Raw genomic sequence first — 14,050 nt, 5'->3', positions numbered from 1 at the left:
AGCTTTGGGGAAGTGCAAGTTTAGTGATACTTCACTTGATTAGAGCTTAGTTGATGTTGTCATAAAGGTCTTAAATTTCATTCATAATGGTCTTAAAAAAAGGTCCTAAAAAGTCTTAAATTTGACGTGGTGAAACCTGCAGAAACCCTGTCAAACAAACTCAGCTGTCAGCAAACAGTACGTCTGTGAAAGCAGTGGTGGTATGTAACTAAGTACATTTACTCAAGTACTGTACTTAAGTACATTGTTGAGGTACTAATGTACATAACTTGAGTCTTTTCTTTTCATGCCATTTCTACTTCTACTCCACTACATCTCAGAGGGAAATCTTGTACTTTTTACATATACACATATACTTCTGGGCTTATGTCTTGACGCAGAGATCCAGGGTTCGAGTCCGACCTGTGACGATTTCCTGCATGTCTTCCCCCTCTCTCTCCCCTTTCTCACCTAGCTGTCCTATCAATTAAAGGCAGAAAAGCCCAAAAAAATAATCTTAAAAAAAAAAGTAATCAACACATTTATGCAGAAATATAAAATAGTATTTTTACACTGTGGTATTGATTTTTTTACTTAGAAGATCAGAATCTTTTTTACCACTGGTGTAATATAAGAGCATTTGTGTTTCAGCATTGCTACACTGTAAAATCAGCACACTGTCACAACCATCAGGGGATTGTCCAATTAAAAGTGGTTTGGTCGTTTTTTTGTTTTTTAAGAATTTGAATTTATTTACAAAAAGGGAAATCAAAGGAACCTTCTGGGGTTGGAAGAAAGTGCAGCAAGTGTGGTCATAGTCAGTATTATAATCCATGATGAATCTATTGTTGTTTACAGGTTTTATTCAGCATGTGTCGTGCTGGGTTTAGAGTTTCTGCATCTGAATAAAATCATCTATCGGTAAGTCCTACCGTTCCAAAGGGATGTTGTGTCACTTTATGTTTCACCGTACTGGAGCTTCAGGTATAATTACATGAACTGGAGTGTGTTTTACACAGAGATCTGAAGCTGGACAACCTGTTAATGGATGCAGATGGATTTGTGAAAATCACAGACTTTGGACTTTGTAAAGAAGGTGAGTTGATTTATCATTACACTGTCTATATACGTCACTTGACTCTTCTATTTCCCCCACCAAAATACACAGTGGTGGAATGTAACTTATGCTGCATTCACATACTCCTCGGGTGCTCCCATTTCCCAAGTTGGAAAGTCGTTTTTTCCGACTTCGGTCATAATGTAAAAACAAACAAACATGGACGCTACAAAGAATATGTGTTGTATTTTATTGTTCAAAGCATTTAAACAACACATTGACAGCTGTTTTCAGTATTTATTTCCGTTTGAAGCTTCATATTTAGTGCTTTTGTCCCAGACTTGTTGCTCCACCAGTACATTCCCTAAAACCACTGAAATATTGCTCTAACTGACTTGTCTTAGGGTTAATGCTAATACATAACTCTTTTTTTTAAATAATCTAGGTCACTCCTACATGGACAGCAACTAACCTTACAACCTATATCCACATTATACATTATATGTGAGCGTTAATATATATAATATATATAATATAAGTTTTTATATTCAATACGTGAATCAATAAAAGGTTTCTACAACATATCAACACAACATCACATTTCAGCAAGTCATGTAACAACAGTTTTGACGACTTTCTGAGTTGTTCTGACATGAGGGGGCATTCACATGGATTTTCCCGTTTGGGAACTCATATTTACGATTATTCGGATACAACTTGGATGCAGCATAAGTACATTTACTCAAATACATCAAGCGGACTTTCGCATGCGGGTGAGCAGTGAGCTGGCGACATGGAGGGAGGCTGGGCGCCATTCCTCTGCACGAGGACATGTGACACAGAGCCAGTTGACTTAGTTTGGGCTTTTTTCTCCAATACAACTTTAACAGATTTACAGAAATTGTGATTATGGTCATTTTCAAATTATTCTCAAGGAAGTTTTTTTCTGTAGAAAAATGAGAAAATCATAAAAAAAATATGTGCAATCTTTGTGTTATCAGTCCATTAATCTCTAAATCTGAGCTGGGAATACTCTCAAAGTCAGAAATGGTAAGATTTCTGCACATAAAGGCTTTAATTACTCACACTTATGATCCTTTATTTAAATCGTACTCAAAACTCTTCTTAAGTCGATCTGCCGTGATTCTTTTGTTAATATTTCGGCAGGGATGGGTCACGGGGATCAGACATCAACTTTCTGTGGGACTCCTGAGTTTCTGGCTCCTGAGGTCCTGACAGACGACAACTACACCCGAGCGGTGGACTGGTGGGGGATGGGCGTCCTCATCTATGAGATGCTCGTGGGAGAGGTTGATTACGCATATTATTATGTATTTTTTGTTTTTCTTTCAACAGTTTTTTGCATGTCTAGTTGCAAGAGTAGATAATCCAGTTATTAATGCGAAATTCCAAAATATAAATCTCTCGTTAAATCTCTAACGGAGCATCTCTCTGCCCTGCTACCAGTCTCCGTTCCCCGGTGAGGATGAGGAGGAGGTGTTTGACAGCATCGTCAATGATGATGTGCAGTATCCAGGGTCTCTTCCTCCTGATGCCGTCTGCATCATCCAGAAGGTATAAAAGCCTCTTATCTGTTGCTGTCTTAACTCCAATTTTATTACAATTACTTGAGATATTTATGCCTTATTTATTACCTTCCCACTAATTCACTATAACAAAATTGGGTATATTTGAAAACCTATAAATCATGATTAGAATAATATATATATATATATATATGTGTGTGTGTGTGTATATGTATATGTATTTTTTTTCTTGAAACTATTGTTACACAAGGTCAAACAAATACACACACCTATAGGAGATAATAACAATACCACCAGCTGTTATGGCTAAAAGGCGAAGCTTTAAAAAAGCAACAAAAGATGTTTAATATCATTGTAGAACCAAATTGGACTGCGATGCTTCGTATTACTTATTCATGTTAAGATTATTTAATTTACAAACCTCGATCATCCGTCTACAGCTGTTGAAGAAGAATCCTCTGAAAAGACTGGGAGCCGGAGAGAGGGACGCAAACGAAATCAAAGGAGAGAAATTCTTTGAGGTAAATCACTTTCTTGAACATTACGTACTCTCTAAAGTTACATATAATGGAAATATACAAGTACAAGTACATCAAATCTGTACTAAAGTACAACACTTGAGTAAAAGTACTCCCACCACCACCCAATCGTTTTGATATATATATATATATATATATATCAAAAACGATTCTTGATTAAAAAACAATTCACAGTATGTAAATGTAGTTACTTTTCCCATGTGATTGCAGTAGACCTACACCAAAAAAATATATATAAATCGATTTTTGTTGTTAACAACTGGTAATATTGCTTCAACATGAAAGGGCAACTTTGTCTTTCAGACCATCGACTGGGAAGCCCTCATGGCCAAGACGGTAAAACCGCCGTTCCTGCCGTCAATCAAGGAGTCGATGGATGTCGGCAACTTTGACAGCGAGTTCACTCGACTCCAGCCAATCCTGTCGCCTCCCGCCAAGCCCTTCGTCCTCTCTGCTGAGCAGCAGGAAGCCTTCGCAGACTTCGACTTCTGCGCCTTGCATGGATGAAAGAAGAGCTGAAGTAACCAGGGTGGGAAAATGATTACATTTAGTTTGCGGCTGGAATGTTTGGCCACTTTAGAGGACCAAACATCATCATTTACATTTAATCAACTCCCCTATTGGCACGTAAAATAATTCATTCATTCATTCAAATAATAATTTATTCATAAAGTGATTAGCTACTTTATTTATATATTTTTTTAATAAAAACATTAAATATGTAGCTGTTTAGCAGTCAGACTTGCAAGAACATTAACAGGACTTTTTTAAACTTTAGTATTTGGTCTAGTGCTGTTTTCGCTCATTAGTTAATAGTCAATTGGCACAAAATGAATCAGTGACAAATGTCATGATCGATTAAAGTCCTTTATCAAATACGAATACTAAAGGTTTGCCAATTACAACCACAAATGTGACATGAGTAAACGTTTTTACTTATGGACTATTGTAAGTTGTAATGGCGATTAGTCATCATATCTTTTGAGCGTTAGACTTAATTGATCAATCAAAGGAAAAAAGACCGATTAAAGGAAGACTTCAACATTTTGGGAGTCTTATTTACTTAATATCATACAGATGATATCTGTACAAAAAAAAAAAGGTTACCTTCAGCTGAGCTTATCTTAGCACAAAGACTGGAAATGGGCCAACAGGTAGACTGGCTCTGTCCAAAGGTGACAAAATGTGTCGACCAGCCCTGCTAGCTGTTTCCTCATCTCCAGTCTTTGTGCTAAGCTAAGCTAATCAACTGCAGGCTGTACAGTATAGCTTCATATGTATCATACAGACATGAGAGTGGTAGTGATCTTTTCATCAAACTCTCGCCAAGAAAGCAAATAGGTGTATTTCACAAAATGTCAAACTATTTAATTAAAAAGAAAAGAAATTATTTGTTAGTTAGCCCTAGTTTGTTTAAAAAAGTGAGTTTTGGAAGCCAGAAATCTGACCTCCCAGCCTAATAATCATTTAGCTATTTGTATTGATCAACAATCCTTAAAGAAAGTCTCCCACCCTGGTCTTCGTAGTACCACTAAATGAACGAACACCTTGGATATTTCTGCAGCTCAGTCATTTGCAAACAGGACTCTACATACGATCCCGTGGCTGATTTTGCTGACTGTTCTCAACCGCCATCCAATCGACAGCCAATTGTCGATCAAATAAACCAGGCAGCATCTTTTTTTTTTTTTTTTACAGAGCAAAAGAAATTGATTATAACCCTTTATATTCTCTGTGGAGAGTCAAGCTTTGTTTTGACTTCTCCTGCAGTAATACAACTCACCTGCTCCTGCTATCAAGAGTTTATTTGAGAGCTGCTCAGGTGAAATGTTGTAAAAACAAATACAGGATGCTTGAAGAGTTTATAACATTATTATCACATCTTTATTCTTCTTATAATTTAATTGTAATACTCCAATATTGAATGATTTGCTATGTACCAGTCAAAATACAAAATAGTACAAACAAAACCTTAAATTATAGTAGCCGTGCAATACATTTAATACATACATGCATAAAATGTGTATGTATAGTTTTGGTGAGCCCCTACATGCATCCAGTGTTCCTCCGTTTGACGTCATAATTTCAGCCATTTTTCCTCTTGTCACATTACATCATTTTGCTAATTTTGCACCTGATACACAAGTAGGTAAGGCAGCGACTGCCTGGACTCTGTAAGAGTCTGTAAGTTGCCTTATGTTGCCTCATAAATGTATAAAATTATGATTGTTATACCTCTCTGGAAGTTAACTCATACTGTAATGCTGACTCATATTCACGGATGTAGCAGTGTTTGTTGCCTAAGTTGCGGGTGCATCAGTCACAAATAGGGCATAATTATGTGATGTGGTAAGAGAAAATGTGTCACAGTTAGAAGAGCAGGCAGCAGGGGCAGAACAGGCAGACTGGTGCAGTTCAATGATTTATTAGGAAAAAGGCTTACAGGCAGAGAGCCAGGGGGAAGTAAGCAGGAGCAGGACAGACACAGACGAGACAGTCCTGGTGATAAAATGACTCACGGATCATAATATAATATCACATAGGAAAACCATGGCACAAAGACAAACTAATAACACTGACTGAAAGACGATGGAAAATTACAAAAAAAAACTACAAAAGTTTTAAATCAGTAGCCTAATAATTGTCCATAAAGTTAAATCAACACCTCTGAAAGTCTCATCAAAAAGCAACTTACTTATCAGCTTCACCAAATGTATTTACTGCAGAGCTATTGTCTTGAACTGTATGTTCACATTTCCATGATTTTGGAAGAAGTAATATGTCAGCCACGAAGTAAAATGTCAAGCTTTAAGTTTCAAAAATCCAGGATTGATCGGTTTATAATAATAGCCACTACTCCAAAGCTTTTACTCTTTCAGCTTCGTTAACCAGCTGTTAGAGCTAGCTCAACTGGCAGGGAGCCACCCAGCTGAGCTGAGAAGCTCACTAGAAGAAGTACTCAGATCTTTTACTTGAGTAAAAGTAGCAATACCACAGTGTATAAATACTCTGGTACAAATAAAAGTCCTGCATTCAAACTGAAAAGTACGAAAGTAATTGGCATCAAAATATACTTTAAGTACCAAACGTAAAAGTACTCATTATTCATAATGGCCCATTTTAGAATAATACATGTTATATTACTGGATTATAATTATTGATTCATCCACGTGTTCTACACTTTAATGTCATAGCTGGTAAAGGTGGAGCTCATTTGAACTACTTTAGCCTATATACTGCTGGGCAGCTTGTGAACAACAAATTCTCATCTACAATTCATCTCGATGAAGAGCTTTTTAACTCTTCTCCCAAGCTTTATCTAGATAATTGGCTAATTTATATGTTTCATATGTGAACAGCCATCTCAGTCTTTGAGCATCATCCATATTTACCAAGTCAATCTCTGCTTTTATCCTACGAAACAAAAAATCACGCTGTTCACAATAAAAAGGACAATAGAAAACAAAATGGAACTCATTTTCTATATCATTCAAACAACACGTGGGACAGATCCATTTTTCCTCTTCTACATTAACATATCGTCCTGTTTCAACAGATCTCAACTGAGCACACAGAGATCTTTGCCTTTTTGACAAATTATATACAACATAATTCTCAGTGCCATATTCTGGTTTTATCATTACAAAAATACGCAATTTTGGCTTAGTCCATATATCATCGGCCCACTGCTTTTTGTCTTTAGCAAACAGATTCTTTAAACAAACCAATATTCAGCTTTTCATTATTAAGAAACAACTCACCAAAACCATAATTACAAAACAATTTGCATATGTCGTTAGGACCAAGAGTGTGTTTATCCCAGAGAAATATTTTCCTTGTCAACCTATTTGCGTCCATATCTAATAGACGATTCCATAACTGGGCCATACATATCTTCCAGCGAGCCTCACATGATTCCCATCCCATGTCTCCCACTATCGCCAATGTCAGAGTATATTTATGCACACCCAGAAAATATCTTATGGCACTATTTTGCACTAATTCACAATTAGATATATTCCTAAGTCCTCTAACACCCACAATATAATCAAGTGTAGGGCACACACAAGCTTGAAACAATTTAGAATAAGTTTGAAAACTTATGTCTTTCAGTACAAGTACCTCAAAATGTATTTAAGTCCAGTACTTGAATAAATTAACTTAGTTATATTCTACCACTGCAGTACACAAATTCACTATAAATCTACAGAATTTTGTTTAATAAAATTCAAAAATTCAAGGCAAAACATCATTGCCTTTTTTAAATAAACGTATAAATGTAATTCTTGCCTCTAATAACCAGTCGTAGCCTCTTCAAGCATCCTGAGTTTTGGAGATTGAGCTCGCTTTGTGGCCTTTGCTTATTTTCAATATTTATCCTTCAGAGGTACAGTTCGTGCTGCCGTTTCTATGCATCACTGTGACAGGCTTCGCCCACTGCCTTGACCAAACAAATGAAACAAGCTAACCCAATTTATGGTTACAAGTCTTTTTTTAAATATGGAAATGTTCAACGTTTATGTCAAGTCATTCCCTTGTAGCAAAGACGCATTCACATGTCCGTCTCCACCTGACCAACGCCAACTTCTGTGCGTGTAGAAGTGCATGGCACCGTGGTGAAATCCTGTAAAAGCTAGCGATATATTAAAGAGAAGCCATAGAGAATCTAATATAGCCATAATGATAAGAAACACATCTTTATTTTGAATTTATATATATTCTGTGATACTAAAGCTCTAATGATGTCAGTGCAATAAAAAAAGTGGAAGAAGAGGAGCGGCAGGGACAAAGCTTTAAGATGCATGCCCTATTTTTGTTCAAGTGCACCAAAAAAAAATCCTGATATTTCCTTTCGGCTCATTTATTTGTTATTTTCAAACTCACAGCTGAGTTTAAAAAACATCAGCATTAAGGGAGAGCTCGCGGAACTAATGGGCACTGTATCAAAATTAGCTAGGTGACTTTAAAGAGAAACACTAAATCCAATTTTATGTACATGTTATCATACTATTAATTGATCTAGTCCCAGTCTTTAGTGTTCACAGCAGTTCTTTCCCTTTTTTTCCAGAGAAATACTGAGTTAAGTCTGTTATCTAGACCAACAAAAAAACTAATCTGTGGCGTTGTCTTGTACTCCACGCCCCACAAAGTACAAAGCAATGTCACATTCAATGTACAATACAGAAACCGAAATCACCTCATGGAGTTCCGTTTCATTATTCTCGACTCCACCTGCTTTGGAGAAGACTGTCAGCTAAATTAGTCAAATGTAACAGGACAAGTAGCCGGCGTTGATTTAGCTGCTGTAGCACTTTAAGTTTATTCTGCTGAATTTTACATGCTACTTGTGTGTCAGTACTGTCTTCATGTATGTATGTGAAGCATCCTGACGAGGAATGTCAGTCTGTACAGATGTGCTCTATAACAACATGCATATCATCAGTGTTTTAATGTACTTTTATTGTCAATAAATACAAACAGAACAAATACAGTAAAAAAAAAAGGTTGTAAAATATTTGCCTCTCGGTGGGAAGATTATCTCATATTAATAGTCAAAATAATCATCAATATACAAACTGTTACATTAAACCAAAGGCACAAGACATAAATCGCACCAGACGTAAAGGCGATTAGTGTTCAAATGTGGAGGTCACCACTCTCACGAGGCAACGACAGAAACATTTACAGAAAAGAAATGGTGACCAGACCTGAGGAATGAAATGTGATTTTTTTTTTAAAATTCTGTTATTGTGGATTTATTACCACATAACTATTAGTGTTGGGTCTTGTTATCTCACGTGTACTAATCCCAGTGATATTCAAGACATACTGCAGGCAGAAAAGAGTCCAGTATCAAACTGTCAAACAGCGCAGAATGTCAGATTTGTAGCCTTGTTTACTTACTCTTTAGTCGGATTAATCTTTAATTATAATAAGATATTATAGATAAGATAATAATAATAATACTAATAATAATAAGATGCATCAATTTCAAAAAAGACCCTAAAAATCCTGATTCGGGGACAGCCATACCTACACCAAAGGCATTAGGATTTATCCTCTAAGAAACATAAATGTTAATTTATTTAATGACAATCCATCCAATAGTTTTTGAGATATTTCAGTCAGGACCAAAGTTGTCCGACCCAAAAACAAGCCAATGTGTTTTTAAAATGTGTTTGTAGTCAAAAGCCAGCAAATCAAAGTATCATGTTATCTGTATGAAAAATGTTGGAAAAGTTAGTATACTACTAACTATATATAATAAGCTTACTGCACGTCTGCTCTAACAGCCAACAACGTTTGCAGGTAGTTAGGAAACGTTTCATGGTCCACTTCAGTTGTAAACTTCGACCTAAAAGGGAACATAAAATAATTCAAATCTCTGCTGTTGAGGTTCAAAAATGACTTTCTTTCCCGGTGACGTGCCGTCTGGTTGGAGGTCAGACAGAATTTGGGGTGTTTCTGTCGTACGTTTGCTCCCACGCCACCGTCCTGCAGATGCAGAAGAAATCCCACAGGTTGCAGAAGACTCCGCGGTCAAACGGGTTCTCCTCGTCTCCGCAGTTCTTCAGGTACGCGATCCTGTGACGCGACATGAATTCCCAGGTGGTGCAGTTGATGGAGACCAGGTAAAGGTGGATGCCCAGCAGCATCACCGCCACCACAGAGAAGATGCCCACGACGACCAGCGCCGCCAACAGGAACCCGTTCACTCTGAACCACAGCGCCCATGTGAGGCTGGGTGAGATGCCTGACCTGAAGGGTAAACACTAGTGTTAGGACAAATATTATCATTATTTTAAAGGTTGTTTTCTGACCTGAACAATCCCGGGCAGTCTGAGGGTCTCGCCAAGCTATATATAACCCCCAGCAAGCATCATTCACATCACCACCAATCATATGGTTATTTTAAAGGTGCCCTGCCACACGTATTTCATTAGTTTGTGGTAATGTCTGAAGTTTCTACCATGGACTCTGTAACATTTTTTGTGGAAAAAATACCTTGGTTACCTTGTTTCAAGCCATTCTAGCGTGGTATAGAAAGCCTGCAGGAAGACTCAGCTCGATTTGTGCCAGTTCTCATTAATATTCAACAAGCTAAGCTCCTTGACTCTGATTGGCTAACAGCTAGCCAATGAGAGCCTGGCTATCAGCATCCTTTACCCAGCGCAACTGGGCGAGCTCATGAATAGTAATGAGCTCAGGCAACATGATGTCAGACTGACCGGCTTTTGTAATTGGCCTGATTTCTCCGCTTATTTCTTTTCAGTGGCTAGAGCTGACAGAGGAGGTAGCAGTTCATTTTCACATTCAACACATATGGACCTAACATATTTAAAAAAATGCAAGTAAAATCGGTTTGGTGTGGCAGGGCACCTTTAAGGTTTAGATTATTGGTAGTATAGATTAGACTTGTGATTTTTTTTTCACCCATCTATACAGTCATTGCTTATTATTTAGATTTGATTTATGGACAATGTATTGGTGATATTTTGGCAGAAATTGATCATAATAATGCAAATAATCTTAATATTGCAAAAACAAAGCAAGCATGGCACATTTGTGACAGGTAGAAATTATCTCATTGGTTGGGCTAAACAAGTTTTTTTGGCTAAGAAATATTAGACTCAAAAAGCAAAAGAACAGGGAAGCGAATTTAGCCAATTAGCAAGTTATCTTTAGTTAGCCTAATTAACCTTCAAAGTAGCTGCACTAGACCCACTTATGTTTATTTACATGAATGTCCCGCTGCTGGCTATTTCCCAAACCATGCCCCCCTCATCCCAACATCAGGAGAAAGTTATTAATTGTATATTTATGTCACTTAGACCATGGGTTCCCAACCTTTTTGCCTTGTACCTCTCAAAACCAAGCACTTGCTACGACTCATCACCAGTTGCATCACGTTCAAGCAAAGAGTGACGTATTCCTTGTTTTATTTAAATAATTTTGTTACTAAAGAAGTAAAATGATCAAATAATTTCCAAGAAAAGGAGGGCAACGATTAGAGGAAAGTCTGATGCAACTTTGCACAGCACAAATATAGATATTTTTAATACTTTCCTCTTCTGTTAATCATCTTATGACTCTTCGTGGGAGTCTCAATCACTGAACCATGACTGTTACTCCTTTTATGTTCACATTAGTTCCTTGTCCCAGCCGCACCACCCCTGTGCTAGCTTCTCTTCACTGGCTTCCAGAATTGAGTTTTTAAATGAATTGTCTTTTAGACAATCATGCTGCTGCCCCCTTCTTACATCTGGGACCTTTTTAACCCTCGAATTTTCTCCATGTTTTTGAGGCTCTCTCCTAAAGCTGCTGGCATTTCTGCAGTTGAGACTGAAACACAAGACAGATTTAGCCTCTAAACTGTGGATCTGTATTGCAGATTTTTGGGGGAAATTGTGCAGCACTTAGGTCAACTTGTGTCGCTTTCTACATAGATTGACTTACCTTCTATATTTTACCAAGTTAATATGCATACCCATCAGCTTTTATTGTAGTGCTTACCAAAGAGTTCCTTCTTTGTCCTTCATGTTTAGTGCAGTTTAATAGTTGTCCTCTGGCTCTTCTCACTGAGCTTTAATCCAACCAGTGAGTTGATGTGTGTATCATTAAACCTACAATCTACAACATGCTTTACAGCAGTTCAGTCCTATAAAATCTTCCTTACCTTGTGGGAGACAACATCACTTCTTAAAATGACTTCAGTTTTACTCTTTACGCTTTCGTCAGTCATTTCTGTACTTTGCTGTAAGTGCTGTAAAAATGTGACTCTACTTGCAAGTAAACGAACTTTGAGACAATTTCAGTGTTTCTGTCCATCTCTTGATAAATAATTATCGTAACAGCAACACATTAGAGTACCCATTAACCAAATGTAAACAGAGAGTAATCAATCAATTTACTGGTATTCTCACACTCTCACGTACAGGGCGATGTGAAGCGCCCACAGCAGAGCGAGCAGCTGCACCAGCAGGTAGACGATGAACCAGCGGTGGTTCCTCTCTCCCACGCAGTTCTCGATCCAGGGGCAGTGGTGGTCGAAGCGACGAACGCAGTGTTTACACGTCTGACAGTGCTTCGCTCTCATTGGCTGCTGCTTGAAAAAAGGGGAAAGAAAGAGAGAGAGGTGCTATTTCAACTGGTGTTCAACCATTCTCCAGAATGAAGCAGTGGATATGAATGGATATAAGCAGTATGTCAAAAATACTGGATTGTTTTCTCTCCTTTACAGCCTTACTGATTGCACTGATCTGAATCATCATGCAACATGGTGACAAGATGTTCCACTACAGTGAACGTGTTGTCCGATTGTAATTTTGACAAAGTTGCATTATTACTACAAAACTAAATGAAAATACAAACAATATTAAATGCATCATGAGACTATAACGTGTTTTAAATACAGAGAGGAGAAAAAGACAATCTGCGTTTGAGTTTGACGGGTTGGAAATGAAACGGAATATAAAATATACAAATGATGTGACTATGCAAATGTGTTAAAGACAAACTCATGTTCAACTTCAGATGCTGCTGGACACAGAGTGAGTGTGAGTTGGCAGCTGGTTACCTGCAGCAGGCAATGTCCACAGCGCCGCAGCCGAGGGGTCGAAGACTGAGGAATCATCGACTCCATTTCCTCATTTGAACCCTGAATGCAACACAGGCTGATGTGGGTCAAATGTGTACAGGTGTGACCTTTACTTAAAAGGACTATATAATAGGGTGCCAAGATATTCCATAATGTGTCTGCTTGGTTTATGAGATGTGGGTTTTAGTTAGTTCATCTCACCTTGACACTGTCAGCGAGAACGAAGCCAGGGTCCATTAAAGAAACAGCAAAGTATAAGAGCACCGACAGCACGACCAGGAGGAAGAACAGAACTGGCAGCAACAGCTCGCCTCGCTCCTCACACTTCCGCAAATCTGCACGCACGCACACACACACACACAACCAAGCTTCTGACCAAAATACCCAGGAGGAAATGATATATTGGACTATTGGTGCTTCCATGCAATAGTATATCTAACCTACAGTTGGATGATATGGTCTAGAACAGTCACAGATTTGTAAAATAGACTTTCAGACCAGGAAAATACAACATTAACTGTATCATCACACCTCTAACATATATAATGATGTCAAATGTGAGGATTTGATGTTTGCTGTTGTAATTATTTAAATCTATATGAAATAAGTCCTGTTTTTTTTCTTCTTCTGCATTGAGTATTTTATGCAAATTATTATTATTTATCTTTTTTTTTAACTTTTAATACTGTAAAACATTTTCCTGATTATACTTACATACTTGTTACAACAATAAATACATTTCAAACAACATGGAGCATAAATAATATCCAGTTAGGGTGTATATGCAGGTGGTATTTGAGTTTTCAGGACTATCCAAATAGAGCTAAAGCAATTAGTTTGGGGTCAGCCTAGAGCTAACACTACTATTTACAATTGTGATGGTGTTGCCAAGTGTACTTGTTAATTGTTTTAGGGTTAGGTGGTTAACTGGTGGTCGGTTGTCAGGGGTTTCAGATAACTTGTCCCAGTTTGAATGAACTTACCAGTGTTGTGCAGGAACAGTATGAGGGTTATGACCCAAGTGAGCAGGGTGTGTGTGGCCCGAACCAGAAACCCGGTCCGAAACATGTTCTGCATCATTTTAATCTATTAGAACCGCTGCTAACTAGCTAGCCTCGGTAGCAACAACATAGCTATTTTACGAAAATAAAACAAACAATATTTAAATACATATTAAATAAAATACGTTTTAACTATGCTAGGAAATAAACGTGGAATATATATAAAGTTATCATGTAGCTAGCTACAGTGATAAATGCAGATTTTATATATTTTTTTCTCTGGTTGTAGCTATATTATCCATTAGCCTCTTCCTTATTTTGGTACGGGA

At 37.6% G+C, this 14,050-nt stretch overlaps 2 protein-coding genes across 3 annotated transcripts in view; one reads left to right on the top strand and one right to left on the bottom strand.

The window, feature by feature from the left end:
• The window catches only part of LOC144518646 (serine/threonine-protein kinase N2-like), a 24,588-nt gene extending 15,988 nt beyond the window's left edge, over positions 1-8,600 (top strand). The window contains exons 15-20 of the mRNA XM_078251463.1: positions 838-900; positions 999-1,075; positions 2,204-2,346; positions 2,504-2,611; positions 3,024-3,104; positions 3,426-8,600. Coding sequence (XP_078107589.1) covers positions 838-900; positions 999-1,075; positions 2,204-2,346; positions 2,504-2,611; positions 3,024-3,104; positions 3,426-3,629 — 676 coding nt within the window. The 3' untranslated portion in view covers positions 3,630-8,600. The remainder of the gene's footprint in view (positions 1-837; positions 901-998; positions 1,076-2,203; positions 2,347-2,503; positions 2,612-3,023; positions 3,105-3,425) is intronic.
• zdhhc12a (zDHHC palmitoyltransferase 12a) lies at positions 8,561-14,050 on the bottom strand. 2 transcript variants are annotated; one of them, XM_078251468.1, is made up of 5 exons: positions 13,704-14,050; positions 12,922-13,055; positions 12,700-12,780; positions 12,047-12,225; positions 8,561-9,881 (listed from the first exon to the last, which is right to left on the bottom strand). In XM_078251468.1, exons 1-5 carry the CDS (start codon positions 13,798-13,800, stop codon positions 9,566-9,568), a joined length of 807 nt encoding a protein of 268 aa, XP_078107594.1. In that variant the 5' UTR covers positions 13,801-14,050; the 3' UTR covers positions 8,561-9,565. The 2 variants fall into 2 exon arrangements, with proteins under 2 accessions (XP_078107594.1, XP_078107595.1); XM_078251469.1 differs by having other exon boundaries at positions 12,059-12,225.

The sequence above is a fragment of the Sander vitreus genome, chromosome 5 (genome assembly GCF_031162955.1).
Source record: "Sander vitreus isolate 19-12246 chromosome 5, sanVit1, whole genome shotgun sequence".
In the NCBI taxonomy this organism is placed as follows: domain Eukaryota; kingdom Metazoa; phylum Chordata; class Actinopteri; order Perciformes; family Percidae; genus Sander; species Sander vitreus.
This window is presented reverse-complemented; position numbering and strand designations above follow the sequence as displayed.